The 12,577-nt window shown below is 36.6% G+C and overlaps 1 protein-coding gene across 1 annotated transcript; it reads left to right on the forward strand.

Annotated features, from left to right (window-relative positions):
- The first annotated feature begins 580 nt into the window (after positions 1–580).
- Positions 581–12,508, forward strand: LOC107700664 (28S ribosomal protein S15, mitochondrial-like). The gene is made up of 9 exons (XM_016502401.1): positions 581–618; positions 3,310–3,485; positions 9,195–9,257; positions 9,367–9,442; positions 9,597–9,645; positions 10,373–10,457; positions 10,559–10,617; positions 11,873–12,064; positions 12,177–12,508. The coding sequence occupies exons 1-9, from the start codon at positions 581–583 to the stop codon at positions 12,288–12,290; spliced, it is 852 nt and encodes a 283-aa protein (XP_016357887.1). The 3' UTR covers positions 12,291–12,508.
- The last annotated feature ends 69 nt before the right edge of the window (positions 12,509–12,577 follow it).

Consider the following 12,577-nt stretch of genomic DNA (forward strand, 5'->3'; position numbering starts at 1 on the left):
GAGTGTCGCATAACTGTGGCCCTGTTCCAAATCGCACCTTAAACCCCCACGGTCTTCCTCTGAGTCCACACTTTCGTGACGTAATGCCGCTTTGACTGTTGGGTAGAAGTCTGATTCGGAGCTCGCTTCAGTGCAGGCTCGGCAGAAGTGCGCATCGAGGGTGCATAGCAGCCACAAAGAGGGAGCTAATGAGCACCCTTCTGAAAGCTAAAATGACGAATGGGACACCCTACAGTCTCATGGACACGCACACACAGCGGCCATTGTAAGTCCTCAAGACTGCAAGTGCACATGAAGTGTGCCATTTGGGACAGGGCCTCTGACTGAAATTCAATGACGTCAAGGCTATAATGTGATTGGTTGTCAAGGCACACATGATCGAAGTTGACCGTTGTTGACGCATTTTCCATTTTCAATCACCCCCTATACCCTTAAATAGGGCACTATTTGAGGGGACAGCCATGTTTAGTGGTGTCCGAAATCTTAGTGGACATTATCGAGTGCACTCAATCAATCCTACAATGCACAGCAATAACGAGTTTACAACTGATGTATGCTCAATGGCTAGAGAATACCGATAATGCACTGTGAGAGTCGTACACCGCATCTCGCCAGAAGGTGGCGCCCAGAGCTGAATCATCCATCCATCCATTCTTTTTACAAAGCGCTGGTTTATGGCATACAGCGTAATACAATACAGATATACATTTATTGTAAATTGATTATTAAATTGTTTAATTAGGGTTTATATATAATTTCCATGACAGTTCAAGATAAATCCTTTCATCTTACTACTGGAGCTGCCAGTTTGCACAAGGGGGGCCACAAAGCACAAGGGGGGCAGTCGTGGCCTAATGGTTAGAGGCCTAATGGTTAGAGAATCTGACTTATAAACCAAAGGTCGCGGGTTGGAGTCTCAGTACCAGCAGGGATTGTAGTTGGGGGGGAGTGAATGTACAGCACTCTCTTCCACCCTCAATACCACGACTGAGGTGAGACCCTTGAGCAAGGCACCGAACCCCCAACTGCTTCCTGGGCGACACAGCAAAAACAAAGGCTGCCCACTGCTCTGGGTGTGTGTTCACGGTGTGTGTGTGTGTGTGTGTGTGTGCACCCTTGGATGGGTTAAATGCAGAGCACAAATTCAGAGTGTGGGGCACCATACTTGGCTACACATCACATTACTTTAACTTCAAACTATGCAAAAGCAGCAGTCTTTCTGGTGCACTCAGTGTCCGAATTCACTCACTCGTTTTCATTTACTCTTAAAGTGAACTGTATTAGTGGCCTAATGTATAGGCAATAGTGAATGAGGGTATAGGGGGTGATTTTGGATTCATAGTAAGTATACAGACCCTCTTATCTCCCAATAGTCAGACAATCCCTGTCCACACACGCAATATAGTCTACTAGTCGGGACTACGTATCCGTGTGGTGCAGCTGACACAGAACAACATATGCTGTTTGCGTTCAGTGGATACTCTCCAAAATGGAGCTAGGGTGACGCGGAGGAGACGAATTGTTGAATAATGTATGTTTTTCTTTTTTCTTTTGCGCACAAAAAGTATTCTCGTATCTTTGTAATATTACGGTTGAACCCCTGATGTCACATGGATTATTTTACCGATCTCCTTGCTAAGTTTCTGGATGTTGATCATGGTAGTACCCTTGCTGTCTATGGGAGGGTCAGAGAGCTGTCAGATTCCATCAAAAATATCTTAATTTGTGTTCCGAAGATGAATGGAGGTCTTACGGGTTTGGAACGACATGAGGGTGAGTAATTAATGACAGAATTTTTTGGGTGAACTAACCCTTTAACGCTGTGAAGTGGGATAACGTAAGGAGATAGTTTTGAACACTGATTGGTTATGTACTTGCTTAATGATTGATTTTGGATAATTTTTTACCAAAAACATTGCAAAATGCCTATTCTACACCACAAGAGGGCAGTTTATGATGATATGCCCCTATTAAATGCCTTTTTTGAGTTGTCATATTTAATTAAATAATTAAAACTATTATGCTTGTGTTAATTTGCATATATTGAGTGTGTGTGTGTGTGTGTGTGTGTGTGTGTGTGTTTTTAACCAAGGGAATCACTAGTTTTGTCTCCTTAAGTGGTTGGCTTCTGCCTCTTGTGTGTGCAGTCCATGAAGTGTAGCCTCTTCTGCACGTCTACTGAGACAGACAGAAGTGCATTTATAATCTCATTACTCAGTTGAATTTCTGATCATATTCATCAGGCTCTGGACACATAAACTACAGTGTTCTCTTGAAAGATGCACCATCCTCTGCTTACTTCAAGTTGCTTCAAGTGCAATGCTTTATTCAGTTTCTCGTAGTAAATACTGTATTTTTTAAGAAGGACCTCAGATCTTGTGTGCCACAACAAACAAGTTTTTGAAAGAACTGCTGAACTGTAGCTGCTTGGGGACTGAGAAGGCACGGGGCCCTTTTAATAGCTTAAAAAACATACTTTACACTTAAGTGTTTCTTTCCTAATCTTGTCAACTGATTTTAAACATTTTTTTGATTCACGTTTTGATACATGTGAAAACATCCTCCATGAAAAATTCTGCATCCTTCTCTCAGAGACCCCATAAATCAGTGCAATGCACTGAAAGATTTCTAAGAACAGTACACTCCTGTCATTCTTTCTCTTTCTCTCTTTTTTGTTCCTGTTTTCTTTATTGTTTTATTTTAATTTATTATTATTGTTGTTATTATTATTCATCTATCTTTTGGGATTTAAGTTAGAAGAATTTTCATTTTAATATTAAAGTTCAATTTGAATAAAATTAATGGAATTTGAATGGTAAATAAACACAAAGAAATTAATTTCAACAGAACATTAAGCCTAAAAAAGATGATACTATTTATACTGTATATGTGTATCTCTCCCTGAAAGGGTGTCCTGGCCTTCAAATAACAGAAGCCAGATAAAAGTATTAGATAATGATAGAACTGTACAGTCATTGTTCTGGTCCTTTTCTAGGTCATAAAGCGAAAAACAAGACGTTTTCCTTCTACATCTACATCAGGGCTGTCCAAACTCGGTCCTGGAGGGCCGGTGTCCTGCAGAGTTTAGCTCCAACCCTAATTAAACGCATTGGACAGCCCTGATCTACATAAACGCAAATGTTCTCAATGCAGTGTTATTGGAAACGAAGGCCACATCGATTCAATCGTCACTCGATTGCTTGAATTTACATAGAATTTTCTGCGCTATTACTAATGTCTGTTTAAAGATGGCGGCTTACATGAACTGAGGGGTCATATGCGTTCTGCTAGAGCATATACAAATTAAAGGCGATTCCTATATATAATCACAGTGGTTTTAAAAAACATTTTTCGATCTACAGTGTTGGGCTTACGGACATGGAGTGTATTTTTAGGCGCGAGGCAGGGCAATACTGTCTTACCTGCCTTCAAGCCGTGTCAATGCAGATTTTATGCGAACTGGACGTTAACCGGTATTTGTAAACGTAAGTATTAATTTTTTGACATTTGAGCTCTGACTCAACGACTAATAGACTGCTTCAACATGCTGTCTTATATGCACATATTCACAGACACATGAGACTGTTATAGCCATTGTGATATTGATGGGTCATCATCTCAACACTTAATCGGTTTTAAATTCGCAGAAACAATTAAGCATTTTCTCTCACTTTGAGGCTGAGTTTTCATTATGTTAGACCAGATGGGTTTCTTATTATGGTTGTGTGTTTAAATTTTGTACAGAGTAGTTGTACGGACAGCGCGTGCAGTTACAGTATTAAACCCTAGGGGGCTCCAAAAGCCCAGTCACATCATCAGTGTTTGTCAAATGACCTTTGTTTTGTCATGTCCACATATTTTTAAACTCTAGATCTTATCCTATACGATCCGATAATACCTGTCTATTTTCAAATTGTGTCATTCGTCATTTGTTTGGCAAAATCTATTTTGGTTAACTCTGCCCACTGTTGCTCAGACATTTTGTGCAAATCATCACGTTTATATACACGTTGTGGGGATAGTCAGATCCAGTTCATTTCTCTCTCTATATACATATATAACATATATAACATTTTATACTGTTTTTCAATTAATGCACCAAGTAAATAAAATAAAATAGAGCAAAGGTATCTAGCAATGATGAATCCAATGAATGGAGGCAGATTAGTGCCATCTGGTGGAAAGAAAGAAACAAAATTATAATTATTTAATTTATTTATTTAATTATAATTTATTTAATTTATATTTTTTTAATATAATTTATAATATAAATAAATATTTATGCATTTATTTATTTATGATGGAAATAAATTCATAAATAAATAAATCATATGTAATGGCACTAGATATAGCCCTCACTCTTTGTATATATATATATATATATATATATATATATGTGTGTGTGTGTGGGTCAGTGGTGGACAGTAACGGAGTAGTTTTATTTTGTTACTGTACTTAAAAGTCCGCATGAAATCAAAATGGACTTTATTTACTTTACTAGCGCACATTGCTAGTAATAGTGAACATTACTACATCACTCTCATCAACGTAGTCCATATCAACAACAAAAATATATCTTGACTCCATAAAGTGGTTATTTTGGGAAAATCCCAGGTATTTTGAGCAGTAGGATTTAAAAAAATATGTGCTAATATAAAATTAAATTAAGTAGCCTATATAAAATTGCAAAATAAATCGATCTATCAGTACTTTTTTACTTAAGTACATAAAAAAATCGAGCACTTTTGTACTTTCACTCGAGTAAAATTGAAAAAGGAGTACTTTTACTTTTACTGGAGTAATATTTTATTATATGTATCTGTACTTTTACTCAAATACTTGATTTGTGTACTTCATCCACCACTGGTGTGTGTGTGTGTGTGTGTGTGTGGTTGTGCAGTCCCTAGTTGTTAACAGTGTTTTTGAGAAATAGTAACTTACTTTAATAATGTTTTGCATTTGGAATTATATTTAGAGATTGTCAAAGTTTAGATTTTTTTTTTTTTTTGCTCTGTCTTCTTGTGTTTTGTATTTCCCATTAATTTTCTATATATGGCGGTAATTTTTGACCAGGAAGAACATGAGTGACCATTTAAGACCATTTAGCCTTTTCGAATCATGTCAATTGTGTGTGTGTGTATGTGTGTGTGTGTGTGTTAAAAAAAAAAAAAGTACAATTTCTCAATATTTTAGGGCTAAAATTAGTGAAGACCACTAGAGGGTTAAAGCAAGAAAGTGATTGAGACCAGTTGAAGGGAAAAAAAGAAAAAGAAGGTTGTCATGTATGTCTGAGTGAGTAGTTATATGACTAAGTGTGAGTTATCATCTCAGCAATGTGAGAAAATTAACGATTGTGGGTCTACTTTGATGTTGCAGACTTGTTGGGGTGGCTGGTGAACATTTGCTATCTGAGTCATGGTTTGAATCTCCCCCGCAGTAATATTATAATAATAATATCATTATCTTCGACTAATGCATCAAGAATGAATTGTTTTATGCTTCGTAAAAGCACTGCAGTTATTTGTATTGCACATTTTGCTTTACCTGCAATTCTTGACTCATCCATAATATTATTTGTATTAATTCACTAGACTTATTAGTGTACTTATGTGAGTATTGTTTTAGTATAGTTCTAGGATACTTGTGTTCTTTGCTACCTTTTGAGGTAGTTGCTGTCTCAAAAATAATACAGCCACTTTACAGTATGTCCTTCGCTAAGGCTGCATGTATTGTGTAGGATGATAGATGGGGTTATGAAGTAGCCATATTCTTAATAGATCTTAATCTATGTTTCCGTTGTGGGTTTTTACTATTGTTCTTTTACAGATGATTTCTTATTCAAAGTGACATAAGGTTGACTTACTACAGGGAAAGTCCCTCTGGAGTAAACTGGGGTCGATGCGGAGTGATGGCTCATGAATTATTCTTGTAGCGAATCAGCTCATAAGGGAAATATGAATAATTAATCATAACTAGTTATAATTAATTATAAATATTTAGATTCGCTGTAGATATTTACTTGACCTCCAAAATATATATTGTGTGTTTGATTGGTCCAGACGCTACATTCTTCTATTTTTTTTGTGATTTGAAACATATGGGTTTTCGACCTTGATCTTTAACTGAGCTTGATCTTTAACACCACCCCAATTATGAAAATTATTAGTAGTAATGGTAGTAATCTACTGTTCAAATATTTTGGGTTAGTAAGATTTTTTTTAAATACATTTTAAACATATTTTAAAATATGACTTCGCATAAAACGGTTGCATTTGTGACCAAAAATATTAATCTGCGAGTTATGATTTTGCTGAGACTATATACAGGTGCATCTCAATAAATTAGAATGTCGTGGAAAAGTTCATTTATTGTTATGACTTAAAAAGTTGCATGTAATGCCTTTTTTCCTGCTTGTTTTGCGATCACATCTTTTGTTATGTTGACGTAATAAAATGAGATGATGTGCATCAAAGTTTTAGTGGAAAAAAGACTTTCAAATAGTCCTCATCTCTGCCGAACACCAGCGTTGATAGTACACCTGCTAAAAGCAGCTCCAGTTGTGGCAGCATGAGAGAGAGAGAAAATCAAGGAGACGTGCGAAGTAAAAGTGCAGAAAAGCAGTGTCTATTTCGTGCACAACCTGAGCAAACTACAACAGGCAAAGCTATCAGCTGTATGGACATTAACAATAACCTGGTGTATACATGATAAGAAAGAATGCAAGGAGCTAAAGAAAAAATTCAACACCTGCTATATAATTGCATGTTACTAATGAAGAAAAACAGACTGGATGTGTGCAAGACATTTGACAACATTTATAGGATGCATTGAGGAGGAGCCCAAACTACACTCAATGGCCAAGTGATGCTGACATAGTTATGGTCCATGATATTGGCACAGATTCTGTGTAATAAACAATTCTTTGTGAGTGTATATAGTTCTGAAGTTGGAAAAGACGTTTAGTTCCCACTTTCAGTGAATCAAATCAAATAAATCAAATATATTTCAAATTAATCAAATTTCAAATAATCCAATTTAATCAAATAAATAGTTTTGGTGAGCATAAGAGACCTCTTTCAAAAACATTAACAAATCTAACTGACCTCAAACTTTGAATGGTAGTGTATGGTATTTAGCAGATGATATTATCAAAGCATCTCACAGTATCTTTATTACAGGGACAGTCCAGCAGAATATTGTGGTGTTTTTTTTTTGTTTTTTTTTTGGGTGGCTCTCAATCTGGCAACACACTTACGGGTCCTGAGCTTTGAAAGAGAGGTTGCCACTATATTTCACTGGGGTTACATCTGTTTCCCGCACATGTTTTCTTGTTCTTGGGGCAAAAAATAATGTGTGGGGGGAAATGCGTTGAATTACCAGTTCCCGCAAGACTTATGAACTATGAAGGAGTGGGTGTATTGGTTATTTAACACCCTAAAACGTTTATTGGGCTGATTTGTGAAACCAAACTTAAGAGATTTTCCCATGTATTGAATTTATAACTCACTCACATTTGCATAGAAATGCATCATCAAAAACACCCATTTTTTTGTGCCCCTGTAAGTCTTTTTCTTAGTAATCAGAGTTAACTAGGTCACTGGTTTAGCCTTCTTTGACACTTTGCTAATTTAGTAGTACAAGTATGCTTAGCAGAGTAGTTCAACCCAAAATGTAAATTCTGTCATCATTTACTCACCCTCATGTTGTTGTTCCAAACCTCTATGACTTCTTTCCTCTGTGGAACAGAGATATTTTGATAAATGTTTTTTTTTTTTTGTCTATCCAATGGAAGTCCATGGTAAACTAAACTGTTGGGTTATGCAGAAGAAAGTCATTCAGGTCAGGTTTTGAATGACATGAGGATGAGTAAATGATGAATTTCAGGTCAGTTAAAAATCCAAATTTATTATTTATTTATTTTTGGAGACATATTTATTCACTATTAACATGGACAATGTACTGTGCACTTTCCTGAAAGGAAATCTGTTTAAAACATGTATATAAAATAATTACATGAAAACACTATAATAGTGTTAATAAAAATTAATGATGACCGTAACTGTAATAGTGCCATTTACAAGTGTTAATGTAAGTGATTGGATGAATTCACATGTAAGGTTTTACAAGTAGAATCCAAAGAAAAACACATGAAAAAGTTCCCATGACATATTCATATTCATATCTACTAACAAAATTTGTTCTTGCTTTTTTTTTTTAATGATGGTACTGTTCATGACATCATTTGATATGCTAAATGCATCTCTGACTGCAATACTACCATTTAACCATTATGGGGTAAAGAGGATGAGATCAACTAGATACACAGGGCTGCACGATAAATCATGCGATATTTAATGCGCATTTTGTCAGTAAAGCCGGCTCTGTAATCAGCGGTAAATCTCCATCACGTGCGTGCTTTCACATGGTGCAGCATTTACTACACAGAGCAGTTGTTCACTGACAAGCTGCTCAAAACCACGATCTACACTATCCCCAAGTTTGCTTGCAAACCACTAAAGCTAATAAACTCTAAATAGAGCCCTTTTTCTTCATGGTTTGGTCAATGATAGTCTAAAACAGATTTATTTTAGGCATTTAAAATTTGAGGAACTGCTTAAAAAATATAGTAAATGTAAAACTGTGTGTTTTGTTTGAATCCAGTGCTTGTCATTTTATAATTACGTGATATGACAGTGCAATAGTAATAAATAGTATAAGTATAAGTTTGTCTGGCTATGATGATGACGACAACTCTTTTTTAATTTTTTTTAATTTTTTTTTTACAAGAGGTATCATGACAGTCTCACAGACGTGTCCTTTACTTGAGTGGGAAGGATGTGGCCAACCAAACCACCCCGACCCTGACACTTTGTCACTATTGACGTGTATTAAATAGTCTTTAGCTGCAGAGGAGAGTGACTATAAAGCTTTGACTATAAAGTGACTATAAAACTACCAACTACTTTAAAACACCTCCTTATTAAAGGGTTCAACATCATTAATAATTATAATTATTAAAGCAGACATGCAATGATACAAACAGACACCAATTAAAAACAATGTTCTACTGCTTGTTTGATTAAGTCTTTTTCTTGGGGCTCAAGAAATGTAGTTTCTACACTTATGCATTCTTTTTTATTAAGCATTTTTAAAGTGACTCAGGCAATATATATTGACTTTACTGTTCATTTCAGATGATGAAACCCTCCTAAACCAACCAGTGAGGCAGTATGCTCGGCCCTCTAGAAAGAAACAAGGTATAAGAGAAAAAAATTGAACCTCTACATACAGTCAGTTTGTTAGCCTGCCTGTTTGATATCAATTTTTGATAGGATTTATTGGCTCTTTGCTTTATTTTCTTCCTAGAGTTCCCAAGTCAGCTTCAGGACCTGCATCCATCCTTGCTGAAGCATGAATATGCATCTGTCCCACTTGCACAATCGTATGGTTTTGTTTTTGTACTCTCCATATTGACCCAATCATACTTGTGTAAGACTATGATTGTATGTTTGGGATTAGGAAGTACATCATTTCTTCAGACTTCCTTTGTGTGCTTGAATGCAGAACGGTAGCAGTATTATGTCATATCTTTGCAGGGTAGATGATGTGGTGAAGAAACTGCTTACGCTGGAGCTTGCAAATCATGTATGGGTTTTCATTTCCTTTTGATTCTTTATTTAAAGGTGCTGTATGTAGGATTGACACCGAGTGGTTGAACTAGGTATTACAGTCCAAATTCAAAATATTGGAGAGGGTTTTTTTCACCCGGCCCCTCCTCCTCAGACTTGAGGCACACGCAGGTTGCCAGATTGACGACGCCAACAGGAACGAGCGCACTTGACAATGAAGGAAATGAAATACGCTGTGTTTTCCGCCAACTGGCAACCCGGTGTGCTGAAATACAATTGGGTAAACTGGCAGTGGGCGGGTTTCACAAACCAAAACAGAGACCGACATTCCGGCCCGGAACGCACATTTTCAAAGGAGAATAACTGACTGTAGCATTGTTTTTCAGATACACAAGTATGTTAACTTAGCATGTTTCTTAAATATCTGCAAACATATTATGGTATTTTTATGCTTTAGTAGAGTCAAAAACTTGCATACAGCACCTTTTAATATTTTCATAATTCAAAATAGGGTGGAATAACCTCAGCTGCAGTGCATTTATGGTATCTTTTTATGTTCTAAGTCGCGATAAAAAGATGTTAGCCTGGTTTCACAGTCAGGGCTTAGACTAAGCCACGTTTAGGCCATAGTTCAATTAGGATATTTAAGTATCTTTTATAAACGTTCCTTGAGACAAAATAATAATGGCACTGATATATTTTAGGAGTTTCTTTCAATTATCTGTCATAATGTCTTCCTTTAGAGTGAAAAACTTCGTTTGAAAGAGGAACAGCTTATTGCCACGGTGCGGAGGGATGAGAACGACCGCAGCTCAACAGAAGTCAATGGCAAGTTCTCTTTTTTTAAAGTTGACAAAGTCACTGCTTTAACCATACTGGAATCTCAGAACATGACTCAATCATGCGGAATGTACTTGTTTGCATAACAGTGGCGATTTTGACAGTGCGTATTCGCAACTTCCAGGAGCACTTGCACAAGCACCCTAAGGTAAACAGCTTTTCAGTAGCATGACTTTTTTCTATGGGATTACAATTCTGCCACAATTCTGCACGCGAAAGATCATATTTTGAGCGCGCAAAAGTGCGTTTTGCACGCGCGAGAACGGAGTTTTGTGGAGAAAATGTTTGTCTCGCAAAGAAGAAAGTATTTTGAGCGCACGAAAATCAATTTTGCATTTAAAATACGGTTTTGGATGTGTGCAGACCTTCTCTTTTGCGCGTGCAACGTTTCACTAGCTTGCTCACCTGATGCCTGCCCTCAGTGCTCGCTAAATGCCAACAGCTCGTGTGCTCAACACAACCCAGCGTTACAATGTGCCATAATTCCAGCCAATCAGAGACCGAGGCTGCTAAATTCTGATTGGCTGCCTTGACAACCAATCACAACATTTCTTGCATTACCTCGACAGCTCTTTCGCGCGCAGAATTGTGGCAGAATTGTAATCCCATATCTTTCGGCCTTTAGTAAAGGTGTCAGAACATTTGTTACCAGTCCACTTGATTAACACCCACAGACTCAAACAGGATATCCTGTGCATATGATTGAAGCATAAACACTACCGTTCAGAAGTTTGGGATCAGTACTTTTTTTTTTTTAAGAAATTAATAGTTATTCAACAAGGACACATTAAATTGATCAAAATCAATGCTGTTCTTTTGAACTTTCTATTCATCAAAGAATCCTGAAAAAGTGTACCACAGTTTCCATAAAAATATCAATCAGCACAACTGTTTCCAATACTGATAATAATAATAATAAATGTTTCTTCAGCACAAAATCAGCTAATCCTGTTATTTAAAAGGATAGTTCACCCAAAAATCTCACAATTTACCCACCCCCATATTGTTCCAAACCCCTTTTGTTCATCTTCAGAATACAAATAAAGATATTTTTAATATCCTCTCATCATATATATATCCATCCATTAAAAGTCCATGCAACCAAAAGCAATCATGTCTCTTTAGAAGACTTGCACTAAACTGCTTGATTCATACGTATTACTTTTACATTGGATTACTTTTTGTACTTTTTAATGCGTCAAGGTTTCGGTTGGGTGGACTTTCAATGGATGGACAAAAAGGATGAGAGAATGGTAAAAATATTTTAATTTGTGTTCCTGAAGATGAACAAAAAAACTCTCCTGGATTTGGAATGACATGAGGCTGAGTAAATGATGACAGAATTTTCATTTCAGAGAGACAAGTTAGTTCTACATCATAACTCTTTTGTTATATTACATCAGGATAAAGCCAACAAAAGATGGATGCTCATGGCCATCGACAGCAGGAAGAAAAAGCTGAAGTTTCTGAGAAGGACCTGTTATGATTCCTTCGAGAAGGTGTGTCAAGAGCTTGGAATCACATACATGTTCCCTCCTGAATATTATCGGCGGGTCACTCGACGTTGGCTGGCAAAAAAGGCCTTCTGCAATAAGGTAACGTTCTCAGCTCAGCCAAAATGTCCCAGTGTTTTGTTTTTTTTTTTTTTTTTCAGATTTCAGGGTTTGCATTTCAACTGTTGTTTACATAGTATTTTCTTCCTCTCAGGTCTTTCAAGAAGTCCAGAAACAAAAAGCAGAGCAGAGAGAGAAACAGAGAGCAGCGGAGGCTAAGGGAAAGGAGCCAACATCCTATACAGAACCACAAGGAACTGTGGCGTAGAGATGTTCAGACAGCTGACAAGACTCGTGTGCTGAAAAGTCCAGAAGAACAATCTGATACATCCTCTTTTGATTCATACGTGACTTTCAAAGAAAAACTAAAAAGAACCATCATGCTCCACATCAAATTATCTGCATGTTGTCATTTATTTTTCCTTTTCAATGGTAAGTCACTCTCTGAATTTTTAATAAAAGATCTTAAAATTCATTGTTTGGTCATCATTCCTCAAAATACTGATGAATAAAAAAAAAAAAAATACTGATAATTATATCTGAATAACTTCACAG

Source organism: Sinocyclocheilus anshuiensis, unplaced genomic scaffold (genome assembly GCF_001515605.1).
Source record: "Sinocyclocheilus anshuiensis isolate Anshui unplaced genomic scaffold, SAMN03320099.WGS_v1.1 scaffold782, whole genome shotgun sequence".
Lineage (NCBI taxonomy): Eukaryota > Metazoa > Chordata > Actinopteri > Cypriniformes > Cyprinidae > Sinocyclocheilus > Sinocyclocheilus anshuiensis.

What these genes read in the sequence shown, in the direction of transcription:
- LOC107700664 (XM_016502401.1), top strand. Translation starts at nt 581, where the DNA reads ATGCACTGTGAGAGTCGTACACCGCATCTCGCCAGAAG. An exon ending in ACTTGCACAAGCACCCTAAG is followed by an intron (nt 10,618 to 11,872) that starts GTAAACAGCTTT and finishes ATATTACATCAG; the next exon opens with GATAAAGCCAACAAAAGATG. An exon ending in AAAAGGCCTTCTGCAATAAG is followed by an intron (nt 12,065 to 12,176) that starts GTAACGTTCTCA and finishes TCTTCCTCTCAG; the next exon opens with GTCTTTCAAGAAGTCCAGAA.